This window comes from Oratosquilla oratoria, chromosome 32, assembly GCF_046742065.1.
Source record: "Oratosquilla oratoria isolate Oo_2021 chromosome 32, ASM4674206v1, whole genome shotgun sequence".
NCBI classification, from domain to species: Eukaryota; Metazoa; Arthropoda; class Malacostraca; order Stomatopoda; family Squillidae; genus Oratosquilla; species Oratosquilla oratoria.
This window is the reverse complement of record NC_134808.1, coordinates 5,469,522-5,482,445: the sequence shown is the minus strand read 5'-3', so window position 1 is coordinate 5,482,445 and position 12,924 is coordinate 5,469,522. Positions and strand designations below refer to the sequence as shown.

General features: G+C 39.4%; 1 protein-coding gene across 10 annotated transcripts in view; it reads left to right on the top strand.

Annotated features, from left to right (window-relative positions):
• Positions 1-1,955: 1,955 nt before the first annotated feature.
• The window catches only part of LOC143041743 (coronin-1A-like), a 195,162-nt gene continuing 184,193 nt past the window's right edge, over positions 1,956-12,924 (top strand). For 5 of the 10 annotated variants that reach the window (XR_012967815.1, XM_076213757.1, XM_076213763.1 and 2 more), the window contains exons 1-2: positions 1,982-2,018; positions 2,235-2,318. Coding sequence is in view for 6 of the 10 variants with exons in the window: in XM_076213757.1 (XP_076069872.1) it covers positions 2,238-2,318 (81 nt within the window). In the remaining 4 variants the exon portion in view is untranslated. Of the gene's footprint in view, positions 2,019-2,234; positions 2,319-2,447; positions 2,625-11,678; positions 11,700-12,924 lie in introns of those variants that run through there. The other 5 variants (XM_076213758.1, XM_076213761.1, XM_076213760.1 and 2 more) reach the window with 5 other exon arrangements.

The following is a 12,924-nucleotide window of genomic DNA, read 5'->3' as shown; positions in this document are numbered from 1 at the left end:
ATCTTAATCCTAATTCTACAGCTATCAATTCACTAAATTAACCGAGGCCGTAACCACAGATGTCTATATTAATTTGTAATACTAGCTCATTTACTCTAAAAAATGCCTCTGTCGGGATTTATTCCTGACAAGCACTCCAAGTACACAGGGCAAAGTTTTGGCTTTGGTCACACATATGGGAGTAATGGTGCCCATCCACTGGTAACACAGTGGCATACTCTTTGTAGAACAAGAATAGAATATGTTGGGTCAAAGAAAAAAAAAAAAAACGATGAGTTTATTTGAATTCGTCTGACTTTTTTTTTGTCTTTATGTTTAATGATTTATTTGTCTATTCATTCATTGATCTATTTGCTTATATATATATATATATATATATATATATATATATATATACACACACACACACACACACACACACACACACACACACACACACACACACACACACACACACACACACACACACACACACACACACACACACACAGACACCACGAGCATAGCTCCCCTTCCCGTAAAATACAACTAGGTAAATACACACACATTTTTTCACTTTCTCACCCTCCTCCTGTTAGACCTGATAGGTCTGTCAGTTGCCACGTCTCGTTAGCTCTCTCCATTGTTGACGTTCCTCGTATTTTCTATCCCTCTCAACCTCCTCCAGTGAAGTTCCCCTCTTGTGCAGGGCCTGCTGGATATTTGTTCTCCATCTCATTCTTGGGCGTCCCACAGGTCTTCTTCCTTCTGGTTTCCATAAGTAGTACTTCTTTGGATATCTTTGCTCTTCCATCCGCATAACATGTCCGTACCATCTCAGCTGTCCTCTCTCCACATAGTCCAGTACATTCTTAACCCATATGTATATGTATATATATATATATATATATATATATATATATATATATATATATATATATATATGTATATATATATATATATATATATATATATATATGTATGTATATATATATATATATATATATATGTATATATATATATATATATATATATCCCGTTTGTTTGTGTTCATTTATTTATCTATACATTCATTTATCTATTTATCTATCTATTTGTCTATTAAATGTACATTTATTTATCTATTTGTTTATCAATTACTTCATTTATTTTTCATTCTATCAATATATTAATTTATATTTGTATTTGCGTATTTATTTATTTATTTATCCATTTATTTGTTTATTCATTTATTCATTCCTACCTATTTCTATTTGTTTTCTTTGTTTCCTCTTTATCTATTTATTCGTTTATTTATTTGTTTGTTTGTTTATTTATAATAAAGGCTGAAGAATTCGAAGAATGGATGAACAACAAAAATGTAATTCGATGTGCTCGATTTTTATGTTATGAAATATTAATTGAAAACCAGAATATGCACTGTGACGAGTGCACTATAGCAAATAGAACTACAATGTATAATTGGTGGTTTGTCAGCTGAAGCTGAAAAGGTCTTATAACAATAAGTTTAAATCTAATTCAATGGCCTGGCCCTATTGTTTTCCAGGACTCGTTCAGGAAGTACAAATTACCACAGGAATGCATTACAATGCCATTAGTAATGTGATATGCGTGTGACTGAAATTTTGCAAGTTGATATCGTCTTTTCCTTATAATGATATAATCCATAAATATAAGTAGAAAACCAGAAGATAGATGTCAGGTTTTACCCATTTGAGCACGTATATTGTCATAACTACCGCATAAATAGTTTCATTGATGTATGCCGGTACCCAATAACCTGACACCGTTACCATTTCTCTTTAACTAACAGAACCAATGTAACTGCAACAATTTTTATAAGCATAATCACTACGTATGCTTTGTTTCATACAGATTAACAACAATTTCATGAACATCCAATTGAATAGTTCCAAATTTAAATTTCTTTTATGCCACACCCTTCCATTGATCGAACACAGAAAACGGTTCCTTGACGTCATTGTACCAGTGTAAACAAAATGGTGGATACGAGAGCCTGTCAGAAACCTTCGACCAGGGTATGCTTGACAATTTACATATTTTTATTGGTCGATATGATGCCTTTACACCATAGGTAGATGTAGTTGTGTTTTATGCACATTTTTTGTATGGTTAGTTGTGTTCTAGGTGTTTAGAAAAGGTATAATTATTGGAAAACCTCAGGGAGAGTTTGTTTTGGGTCAGTGATGGAAGCTTCTTGAGAATCCCGAGTTCTACATTTGCTTGCTTTCTAGTCCATGGCAATGAACCTCCAGGGCTTCACGTCACTGATGACAGTGCAGACAACCACAAACACATACGGCTTGCTATGGATGGAGGTTCGTATTTAATGTGTGTAATGCTTATTTTTATGTATATACGACAATATGAGTACACCGTTAGAAGCAAGTTGATAGACTGCTGGGACTTAAAGAGCTTGTATTTTAAAGTACACCTTTTGCTTCTAGGGCATCTCTTTTGGTATCACTGCATTGAGAAAAAAACAACTGACCAGTCATAGTTCATAGTGGATTTCGTTGTCCCCGCAGTCCAGTTCGCTTGACTAGTGTGCAAGGTTTAAATACTTGTACTGTATCAGCATTATCGTGACATACCCGGCGTAGCCGTAAGTGTCAGCAGCATAAGTAAGCAACACGCTGATACTGCCACTTGGATATTAGGAAATATAGGAATTCTGTTCTTGAATATGATTTAAATATAATGAAGACAACATTAACTCTGGGAACTTTTATAATGATTAGGTATTTTATTGATGGGTTTATGACAGGAACTGAAATAACTTAAAGTAAGTTAGTGCATCTTTGTTTGATAACTTCCCTCCTTTGAAATAGCCTCAGGTTCAAGTTCTCCCACAGCTTGACTAACAATATAAGATTATTGTTCTGTATTAGAATTTTGTTATATTTAATGGCTGGTTAAGTTAATATATTTCTTAATTGTATATCACTGTTTATTTCCACTTGACACGTTATTCATGAATTATTTGTGGGAAAAATGGAATATGGTAGAAACAAACTGAAAGGACATGGACCTGCAAGAAATGTATGACTTTCTCTCTCTCTTCTCTTCTCTTCTCTTCCTTTTCTTTCTTTTTCTATTTTTCCTAAGCCACTGTCACTGTGGTGAGGTACAGAGGCTGTGTTTGTATCCCTCAGGGGTCCTCCTCAGTAGAGAGTCATCTAAGCTGTGTCAATAATGATAATGAAATTATTTTAAACATTAAACCTGTTACCCTGTTTCTGGCTTGCTGAAAGGTCCATGGTCCCAAGAAACGGTCTATGAATCACTTGGTGGTGCAGAGATTTTTTTAATCTGTTTTCAGTGAGTGTAGCCATAGGACAGCATATTATATATGTCTATTTGCAATTAGGTTGCTTAGTATTTCTTGTTCACTCTTTTGTGTTGGTAGGACCAGGGGTGGATACCTACATGTGATGCTCCTGCAAGGTAGATAGTGAAGTTGCCCATTTTCAGAACCTGATAACCCCTTTGCCTCTATGAACAAGTGCAACTTTGAGAAGTTGACACATGGCCTTGGACTGGGCCTAAGATTTCTGTGAACTTCATCTTTATTGCTTGTACATTTTTAAACAGAGCTAAGAACTGGCAATTGCTCCCCCACATACCACTTTCTACCAGTCATATAGAAATAATTTCACAAAGGCAACATTACAAAATTTTTGGTAAATTTTTAGAAATCCATATCTATGTGATATAGCAATAGAAATGTTTTAATTTTGTATATCATAATACATTGATGTCATATGCAATTTTCTTGGTGAAAATCAACAACAAAAAGTTGCTGAAACAGATTTATTAATGAAGTCACAGCGGTTGAATGATGAGCCATGTTTGTTTTGATAGATGCGAGGTCAAAGAAATGAAAGGATGATAAATTCGTCTGTTCTAACCTAACCTATATTTAATAATTTGGTACCTCAAATTCTAAAGATCATCCAGGTCATTGTTGTCACAGATGCTGGTGACCTGATTATTATTGTACCTCGGGCAATTAACATGACGGCAGAACCCCATGCTCACTCAAAAAGTCCAAGGAAACCTTATTGTCTTTGTAACAACACTTATTAATGTCACCTGGAGTTGCCAGTTGGAGAACGCCCAGTCCACATGAAAGCCATTGTCTAACTGACAATGACTGGACTGGGCAGACAACAACATGGCGTTTGGACTGGACAGACGACATGGCGTCTGGACTGGACAGACGATAACATGGCGTCTGGACTATATCCTAGCACATTCATTCAATAATGGATTTGCTTGTAGCAAGTTTTTTTTTTTTTTTCTGCCAAGAAAATAGCATATTATGTTCATGTATTATAATTTACAAAGTTAATATTTAATTTTCTAATGCTATATCACATAGGTATGCATAACTGAAATAATACAAATTTTTCTGCAGATATCTGTGGGAAGGTCTGAGGACCATTACCAGCTATATTGGGGCTGTGGGTTTTCCACTTGGTGAACATCGAGGCAACATGTGATTTTATGGTGGTACCGTGCAGTGCAATTTCAATACATAGAAGTGACCTGAATCAAGGCATACCAGTGTTATTCTTGACTATTTTGAATTTCTTCTTATGCTGGTGTCATTTCTGGGGACTTGAAAGAATTTGAATGCATATTTATATAAAGGTGTTGTTGTTGTTGTCGTTCCCTAGACTGTCTGTCCGAGCAGTCCCGTCTCCCCAAGGAAGGCCACAGCCGAAACTGGGTTTTCCCACAAATCCTTTATAGAGTGTATGTTGTGTTGTTTGCGTGCATGATTGTGTATAATGCAGTCTTCCATTATGTGTTGTATGGTATGGGGTGAAGTGTTACATCCTGGGCAGCTGTTCACAACACGGTCGTCCAGCCTCTTCTGGTAACTTAGAAGTGCTGGGTGGTGACCGCATCGCAGTCTGGCCAAGTGGACTCTGTCCTTTCGTGGGAGAGAGGATTCAGAAGGGTGGATATCAGGGGGTCTGGCATGCAGCAGTGTGTTAATGGAGCGGTGAGTGATATGATTATGAATATGTTTCCGGAGGCTGGTATTTGGTGGTTGTGGAGGAAGAGAAGAGTATCTGTGCGTAATAAAGGTCTTTGGGTGTAGTTTTAATGTTTCTTGGTGTGTGTGTGTGTTCTGCTATGTAGTGTAGCGGGTGTGATGTGTTTGTGGTGGCTGCAGCAAGTGTTTGTGTGCCTCTCATGTCGAGGTGGTCCTTGACTTTGAAGACTTTTGTTTCATGGTGTAAATGGTCTGTAGGTGTTGTATTTGTGCAGCCTGTAATTGTTTTTAGGGCTTTGTTTTGTATGATTTGAAGGGTGTTGTGGTGTGTCTCACTGAGATTAGGAGCCCATGCAGGACTCGCATAATTCATCACTGAGCGTATGCATTGTTTGTATATTGTTATATTAGTTTCTTTTTGTCCAAATGTTGTTCCAGTGATTGACTTAAGTGCGTTAAGTCTAGGTGTGCATTTGTTTTTTATGTTTGTGAGGTGTTGTTTGAAAGACATGGATGTATCGTATGTTACACCAAGAATTTTCGGTGTGTTTGTGTGTGGTATTAGAGTGTTGTTGATGTAGAGATGAGGTATGTATTTGTGTTCTTTTGTCCAGTTGGTGAGAAGTGTTGCTGTAGATTTGGTTGGAGCTATTTTGAGTCTGTGATGAACCATGTGTTGAGTGTATCAAGGTAAGGCTGGATTATTTCTGCAGCTTTGTCTGTGTTACGATGTGTGCATGTGATTGTTATGTCGTCTGCGTAGGAAGAGATTTGTATTTCTGAGGTGTCTGGCGTGGGTAAGTCATGCATGTATAGATTAAATAATGTGGGGGATAGAACTGAGCCCTGTGGTACTCCGTTCTTAATGTTTCTGATGTGCGATGATTGGCCATTATATGACACATGAGCATTCCTGCCTGCCAGATAATTGGCCAGCCATCTTTTGGTGTTATTGTGCATGTCTGTGTTATATATTTTATTTGTTAGGTTGTGGCGGGGGATAGCATCAAAAGCTTTACTAATATCCAATGTTATAAGAAGTGTTCTGTGGTGGGGCCTATCTGAATTGATGCCATCTAAAATTCTTTGTGTGAGGTTTGTCAGAAGAGTGTGGAGTGTAGTGGCCTAAAACCGTGTTGTGAGTCAGCAAGGGGAATATATGGTGTGACAAGTTTAAGTATTAGGCATTCAATGACTTTAGAGGGGGTGCAGAGAAGTGTGATTGGGCGGTGCGATGTTGGGATTGTTTGGTCTTTGTTCGGTTTTGGAATGGTGATTATTTTACCATGCTTCCAGATGTCGGGTATAGTGTTGTGTGAATAGCTGTAGTTTGCAATGTTTGTGAGTGCGTGTATACCTTGTGGTCCAATGTGTTTTAGGTGGATGTTGCTTATGTTATCAGGGCCACAGGCAGATGAGTGCTTGAGATTATGCATTATGAGTTTTGTCTGACTGTCTATGAAGGGTGTATAGTCTGAGTCTGTGGGGAAGTCTTTCTTACGTCGAATGGTGCGTCGGTCGTCAGGGTGAGATGTAAGATGGCTCGTCTGTGCAAAATGACGTATGAGTGCGTTTGCTTGTCTGTTTGAGGGTAGATTATCTGTTGTTGTGATTATTGCTGCGTGAGAGCGTGTAGTGTTAGTGTTGGATAGTGTGATGCTGTTGAGTGTTTTGTACAATTTGCTGGTGTTTGTTTTGTGATCAAGTGTATTGATAAAGTTTTGCCAATTTTGTGTTTTTGTTCATGTATTTTATTGGCAATCACAGTGTTTAGTGTTTGTATTTGGTCTGCTATGTTTTGAGGGATAGGTGTGGGGGTATCGTGTTTAAGTGTGTCACGTTGTCTGATGAGGCCTTGGATTTCTGGTGTGAAGTTGGGGTTGTGTGATTTTCTGTTGCCTCTAGGGATGTATCTCTTGTCTGCGTTTTGTATGATTGTATTAAAAGCGTGCACAGCATTGTTTATGTTTGTGATTGGTGTACTGTTAAGTGTTTCAAAATGTTGTTCTGTCTCTTCAGTAAAGGCTTCCCAGTTAGCTCTCCTGTAATTGGTGTAAGTGTGTCTGTGGCCAGCTGGGGTGCATCTTGTTTTGGTGGTGATGATGATTGGAAGGTGGTCAGAGCCAAGGGCTCCGACCACTCTCCATGATGTTGTTGGGGTTAGGCAGGGGGAGCAAAAGGTGATATCAGGAGAGGAGGGAGTGTAGAGGGCTTGGTATGGGATATGTGTATGATTATGCGTGTTGTTCATGATAGTCAATGAGTCGAATTGAGTCTGTATATCAAGCCCTCTGTCTGTGTCAGGGTTGTCGACATACCAGGCAGACGACTTGGCATTGAAGTCACCACCCATGATCAGATTGGGGATTGAGGTTAGTTGGCTAAGTTGAGGTCTGAAGGTGTTTGGAACTGTGGGGGATGATTGGGGGGGAATGTACATGTTAACTATTGTCAGTGTTGAATTGTTGCCTGTGCGGATACGAATGGATTGGGTTTCTGTTGTGTTATCTGTGGTAGGGAGGAGAATTTTGGTTGTGGCACTTGTGTCCACAAAACAGATGGAGTGGTGGATCAGGGTGATGAGTCCACCGCCATTGCCGTCAGTCCGGTCTTGTCTGATGGTGGTGTAATTATGAAATGATGGTGTTTTGTGTGAGTGTCTTAGTTTTGTTTCTTGTAAAATCGCAATGTGTATGTTGTGTTGTTTAAGAAAGTGTTCAAGTTCATGTTTTTTAGTGTTAATACCGTCAATGTTGTGTTGTAATATGTTGATGTTGTGTGTTTTGTATGTGTTGTATGTTGCCGTTTGGGGTTGAGGTTGGGGTGGTAGTGGGGAAGGTGTAGGATCTGGGTCAGAGGGGGGGAAAGGAGAGATCGGGGACAAAGGAAGGGGAGTACTAATCGGGGGTAAGGGCAAAGGGAAATTGGGAGTGGGTAAGGGTGTTGGCTGTGGTTGGGGAGGTGGGAGTGGGGTTACTGGAGGGCAGGTAGAACATGTCCAAGTGTTTGTGTATTGGTTTGTGTCAGCAAGTGTTGTACAAGTGAGGTGGGCCCAGTTTTTGCACATATTGCACTGAACTGAGCCCTTTGTCTGTCTGCTCGAAGTAATGGGTTTAGAGCATGTTGGGCATGTGTATTTTGTGGTGGGCCCAGGATTGCTCTCTACATCTCCGGCTAAAAGTAGAAGAAGAGGGGTGATCGCCGGAAAATCACCCCTCAGTGTTATGGTGATAGGTTCATTGATGAACTAGAACAGTGGTTCCCAAACTTTTTTTGGCCGCGACCCAAATCATCTGGTGAAGATGTGGCGACCCAAGCATCAAAAAACAATTTCGAAAGTCTTCTTTTATTGAAAACACAAGTGTAGGGAAGCTTTTGATTGAAACTATTTTTTTTCTTTCTAACAAGGTCTCGTGACCCATTCTTGAACACTTCGCGACCCATAGTTTGGGAATCGCTGAACTAGAATAATGCTAGAGTTCTCATGCTGTGTTCAGTGGCTGTTATTGATAACGGGTTTTTTTTACCCAAATGTATCTAATAAGTAGCATGCAGTTGATACTTTAGGGTCTATTGGGGCGCCCCTACGGACCAGAGCCACACATCATTTTGTCTATGATAGAGGAAAACTGTTCATAGAGAAATGATGACACTTTTATACTACGACTGTCCCTCCATTATGCTGTCCCCCAACCCCTTGTTGCTGTCCTGTATCATTTCTCTGAGTATTCTTTTTCTGTGATGGGGGAATTCCTTGTGGTGGGGGAAAAGAATACTGCCACCAAGTATTCCCACTTGGATCGTAAGAGGTGAGAAGAAAGGGACGGGGATTGGGACTAGGCATCCTTCTCCTTGTAGCCCCACAGGGGACATTCCTAAACAAAAAAGAGAAGGCATAAGAGGGTCTGGAAGTTCTTGGACCAGCACCCTAAGGTTTGGGTCTTTTAATGTGCGTGGATGTGGTATAGATGAGAGTAAAAGGGAAGAGATAGGTAGTATGTTTGTGAGAAGAAAGATGGATGTGTTGGCTTTGAGTGAAACGAAGTTGAAAGGGAAGGGTGAGTGTAAGTTTGGGAGTGTAAGCAGGAGGTTCTCAGGAGTGAAGAGAGGGTGAGGGAGGGAAGGGGTGGCTATTCTAGTAAGTGAAGAGATAGGTAAACGGGTAGTGGAGTGGAAGGAGGTTTCCTCAAGGATAATGTGGATGAAGGTGAAACTGGGAAAGGAGATGTGGGTCTTTGTAAGCGCATATGGGCCTGGCAGTGAGAAGAATGTAAAAGAAAGGGAGGCCTTTTGGATAGATTTAAATGAGTGCATAGAGGATTTAGGAAGAAATGTCAATGTAATAGTACTGGGAGACCTTAATGCTAGGGTAGGAAATGGTCCAATCGATGGAGTGGTTGGGAAATGTGGAGTTCCAGGAAAGAATCGTAGTGGAGAGTTGATGGTGGAAATGTGTCTAGAGAGTTGATGATAGCAAATACAGTGTTTCGGAAGAAAGTCAAGTATAAGTACACATGGGGGAGGGTGGTGGATGGAAGGGTGGTAGATAGAGCGCTAATGGATTATGTAGTGGTAAATAGGATTATGATGGGAAGAGTTAAGGATGTACATGTGCTAAGGGGAGAGGGTGGGGGAATATCAGATCATTTTTTGGTGGAAGGTAAGTTGAGAGTGGAGGATAGATGGAGAAAGAGGAAAGGGACAAAAGGTAGGGAGGTTCTTAGAGTGAACTCTTTGAATGAAAAGGAGAAGGAGTACGAAAAGAAGCTGAAGGAGGAGTGGGAGGGAGTAAAGGATTGAGTAGAGCTGGGTGTGGAGGAAGAATGGGGATGGTTCAAGGAGGGAGTCATAAAGTGTGCAAGGATGGTGTGTGGAACAAGAAGGACAGGAGGAAATAGAAGAAAGGGTAGTGAATGGTGGGATGATGAAACAAAGAAAGTTGTAGAAGAGAAGAAGTGAGCTTTCACAGATTGGTTACAAAATAGGACGAGGGAGTCATATGAGAGGTACAAAGAAAAGAAAATTGAAGTAAAGCAAAAGGTAAAGGTTGCAAAGAGGAGAGCAGATGTGAAATGGGGTAAGAGTATGACAGAAAATTTTGAAAGTAATAAAAAGATGTTTTGGAAATAAATTAAGAGAGGAAGAGGAGGCGAATCAAGTAGAGAAGAAAAGGTAAAAGGTGCAGATGGAGAGATGATAATGGAAGAGAAGGCAGTAAGGGGAAGATGGGCAGAATATTTTAGGGAGTTGCTAAATGTGAAGGAGGATAGGGAAGGAAAGATAGCTGCAGTGGGAAATGCGAAGAAAATGAGTGAGGAGAATGGAGGAGAAATAAGGAAGGATGAGGTGAAGGCAGTTGTTAAGATGATGAAAGCAGGTAAGGCACCTGGTCTGGATGGATGCCATGCAGAATGTCTGAAAAAGGGAGGTACAGTGATGGTGGACTGGTTGGTGAGGTTATTTAATGTTTGTTGGAGAGAGGGTAGAGTGCCGGAGGACTGGAGGAGTGCCTGTATAGTTCCTCTTTACAAGGGAAAAGGGGACAAGTGTGAATGTAGTAGTTTCAGAGGGATTAGCTTGTTAAGTGTAGTTGGGAAGGCTTATGGGAGGATCTTGATTGAGAGGATTAGGAGAGGAACAGAGGGAGTAATTGGTGAGGAACAGTGTGGATTTAGGACAGGTAGAGGTTGTGTAGATCAGATCTTTGTGGTAAGACAGATATGTGAGAAAGCTATAGGAAAGGGGAAGGATGTTTTTTGGCTTTTATGGATCTGGAAAAGGCTTATGATAGGGTAGACAGAAAGGCACTGTGGGAGGTTATGCAGATATATGGGATAGGAGGAAAGCTTCTAGGAGCTGTCAAGAGTTTTTATGAGAGTAGTAGAGCATAATAGATTTCATGAATTGTTTGAAAATTTTCTGGGCCGTACCATTATGCTTTGCAAATGTCTCTACTGCACTGTAACTGTATAAACCCTGATTCAATCCTCACTGGATACGAATAACCGCGCATTGCTCTGCATGTGAGCACATAGGGCAAAGGTATTAGATGTTTTCATGATCACCTGCTATATATAAGGTCCATAATAATCCAGTTTATTTCCATCCTTTGTTGTATTTAACCTAAGAATTTTTTTTTTTTTTATAAGAAGTTTAGACTTGTCAAATGCACTATGCCCCCGTTCACCAGAAAAAGATATAAAAGTGTCAGTGAGGTGAAATTGATTGTCCCATTGACAATCAAACATATTTTAGTAGAATGCCCAAGTCTAAAGGCAGCTAGAGAACATTACTTTTACCATTGTAAAAATAATAATAGCAGATATACTCTGATTAAGATTTTAGGAGCTGAATGTGATATTGATCTCCTTTTTAATTTTCTTAAATTTGCATTCTTGATAAGATTTAGAATGCCAAGTTTTAAATTTTATTTATATATTTTCTTAATCAACTTTAATGCAGCATTAGTTAAAACCTTTTAAAATACAGTGTATCAATTCAAATTATAACTAATTTATAAGTTAAATATTAAAGTTTGAATATATATCTTAAAATATTCATTGTTTTAAAATATATATTTCTAAGGTATAATACTGAAATGAACACCCCGGGCTCCTTCGAACGGCTCCGGACAGTGTCGTTCAAATACAACTTCTAAGATTCGCCAAGCCCAGTAGCGACGACAAAGATGGTATGAGTGAACAAAAACACACGATCTTCCTTGGTCACTTATATTAATGCAGGGCAAACAAACATGGTATTCGTCTATACAATGAGGATATACAGGTAGTCGTCGACTTATGACATATGCGACTTACGACTGATCGACTTTATGACCACGAGGTAGTGCAATAATATCTAACATTTAATAGAGTAATAGAATTGCAATGTTATGTCTGGCAGTGCAGTACAAGAGTGCAGTACAAGAGACGCAAGTACGACAATTTTGGCAGGCTGCCGGTGGCATCAGCATTTCAGCCAGCTAAATATTCTTTCATTCTGTTTGTTTGAAGTAAAATGTTTCCTAATTTTGCATTGCATTTTGTATTTATATATTTCACAATTAATAAATGTAACAGTAAAACTTTTTTTTATGCCTAGGCTAATTTGTTGTCGATAACAATGTGTTCGGTACAGTACGTAAACGAAAAGAATGTGTTTTGAAATAAAAAAATTATCTTACATTTTGTATTTTTATATGTTTTGCAATTAATGAAATGTAACAGTAAAACTTTTTTATGCTTTGTTGTTGTGGAGAATGGTTGTATATGGATGATGATGTGACTGCATGAGGAGGAATGGGCAGGGGGGTGGGGGATGGGGTAGTATGTGTGAGTAAATTTTGACGCAGCCCGAAGGGATTTCTCCCCGTCCTCGCCTTATATGCAAAGGGGGGCGGAGAGGGGGGGTCGCCGATTAAATGAAGCGGCCTTGCTGTGGATGTACTGTGTCTTGCGACACTGCTTCTGACCCAGGGCGGTGGGCAGGGTGCAGGGATGACCCGTCATCCAGGAGGTGCTCAGATGAGAGGGAGGGTGGGAGGGGTGTGGAGTGTATTTAGGGATGAAATGGGTGGGAGTGTTTTTATGCCTTTCCCTTTTTGGCTACCTCCCTTGGAAGGGGGAAAAAGCCTTGGTATATGTATGTATGTGTTGTCGAGATAACAATATATTCGGTACAGCATTTTGTATTTTTATGTTCTGCGATTAATAAAATGTAACAGTAAACTTTGTTTATGCTCGGTATATTTTCGGTATAGTACGTAAACGAGAAGAATGTGTTTTGAAATAGAAATTTTCCTGATTGTGCTTTGCAATGATATGTATTTAACAAACAAAAAAGTATTTGTAGGTCAAAGATGACAGGACTTTATTCAGTATGCGTAGGCCTAGGCTACGTTTCCTAACGAAAATTAT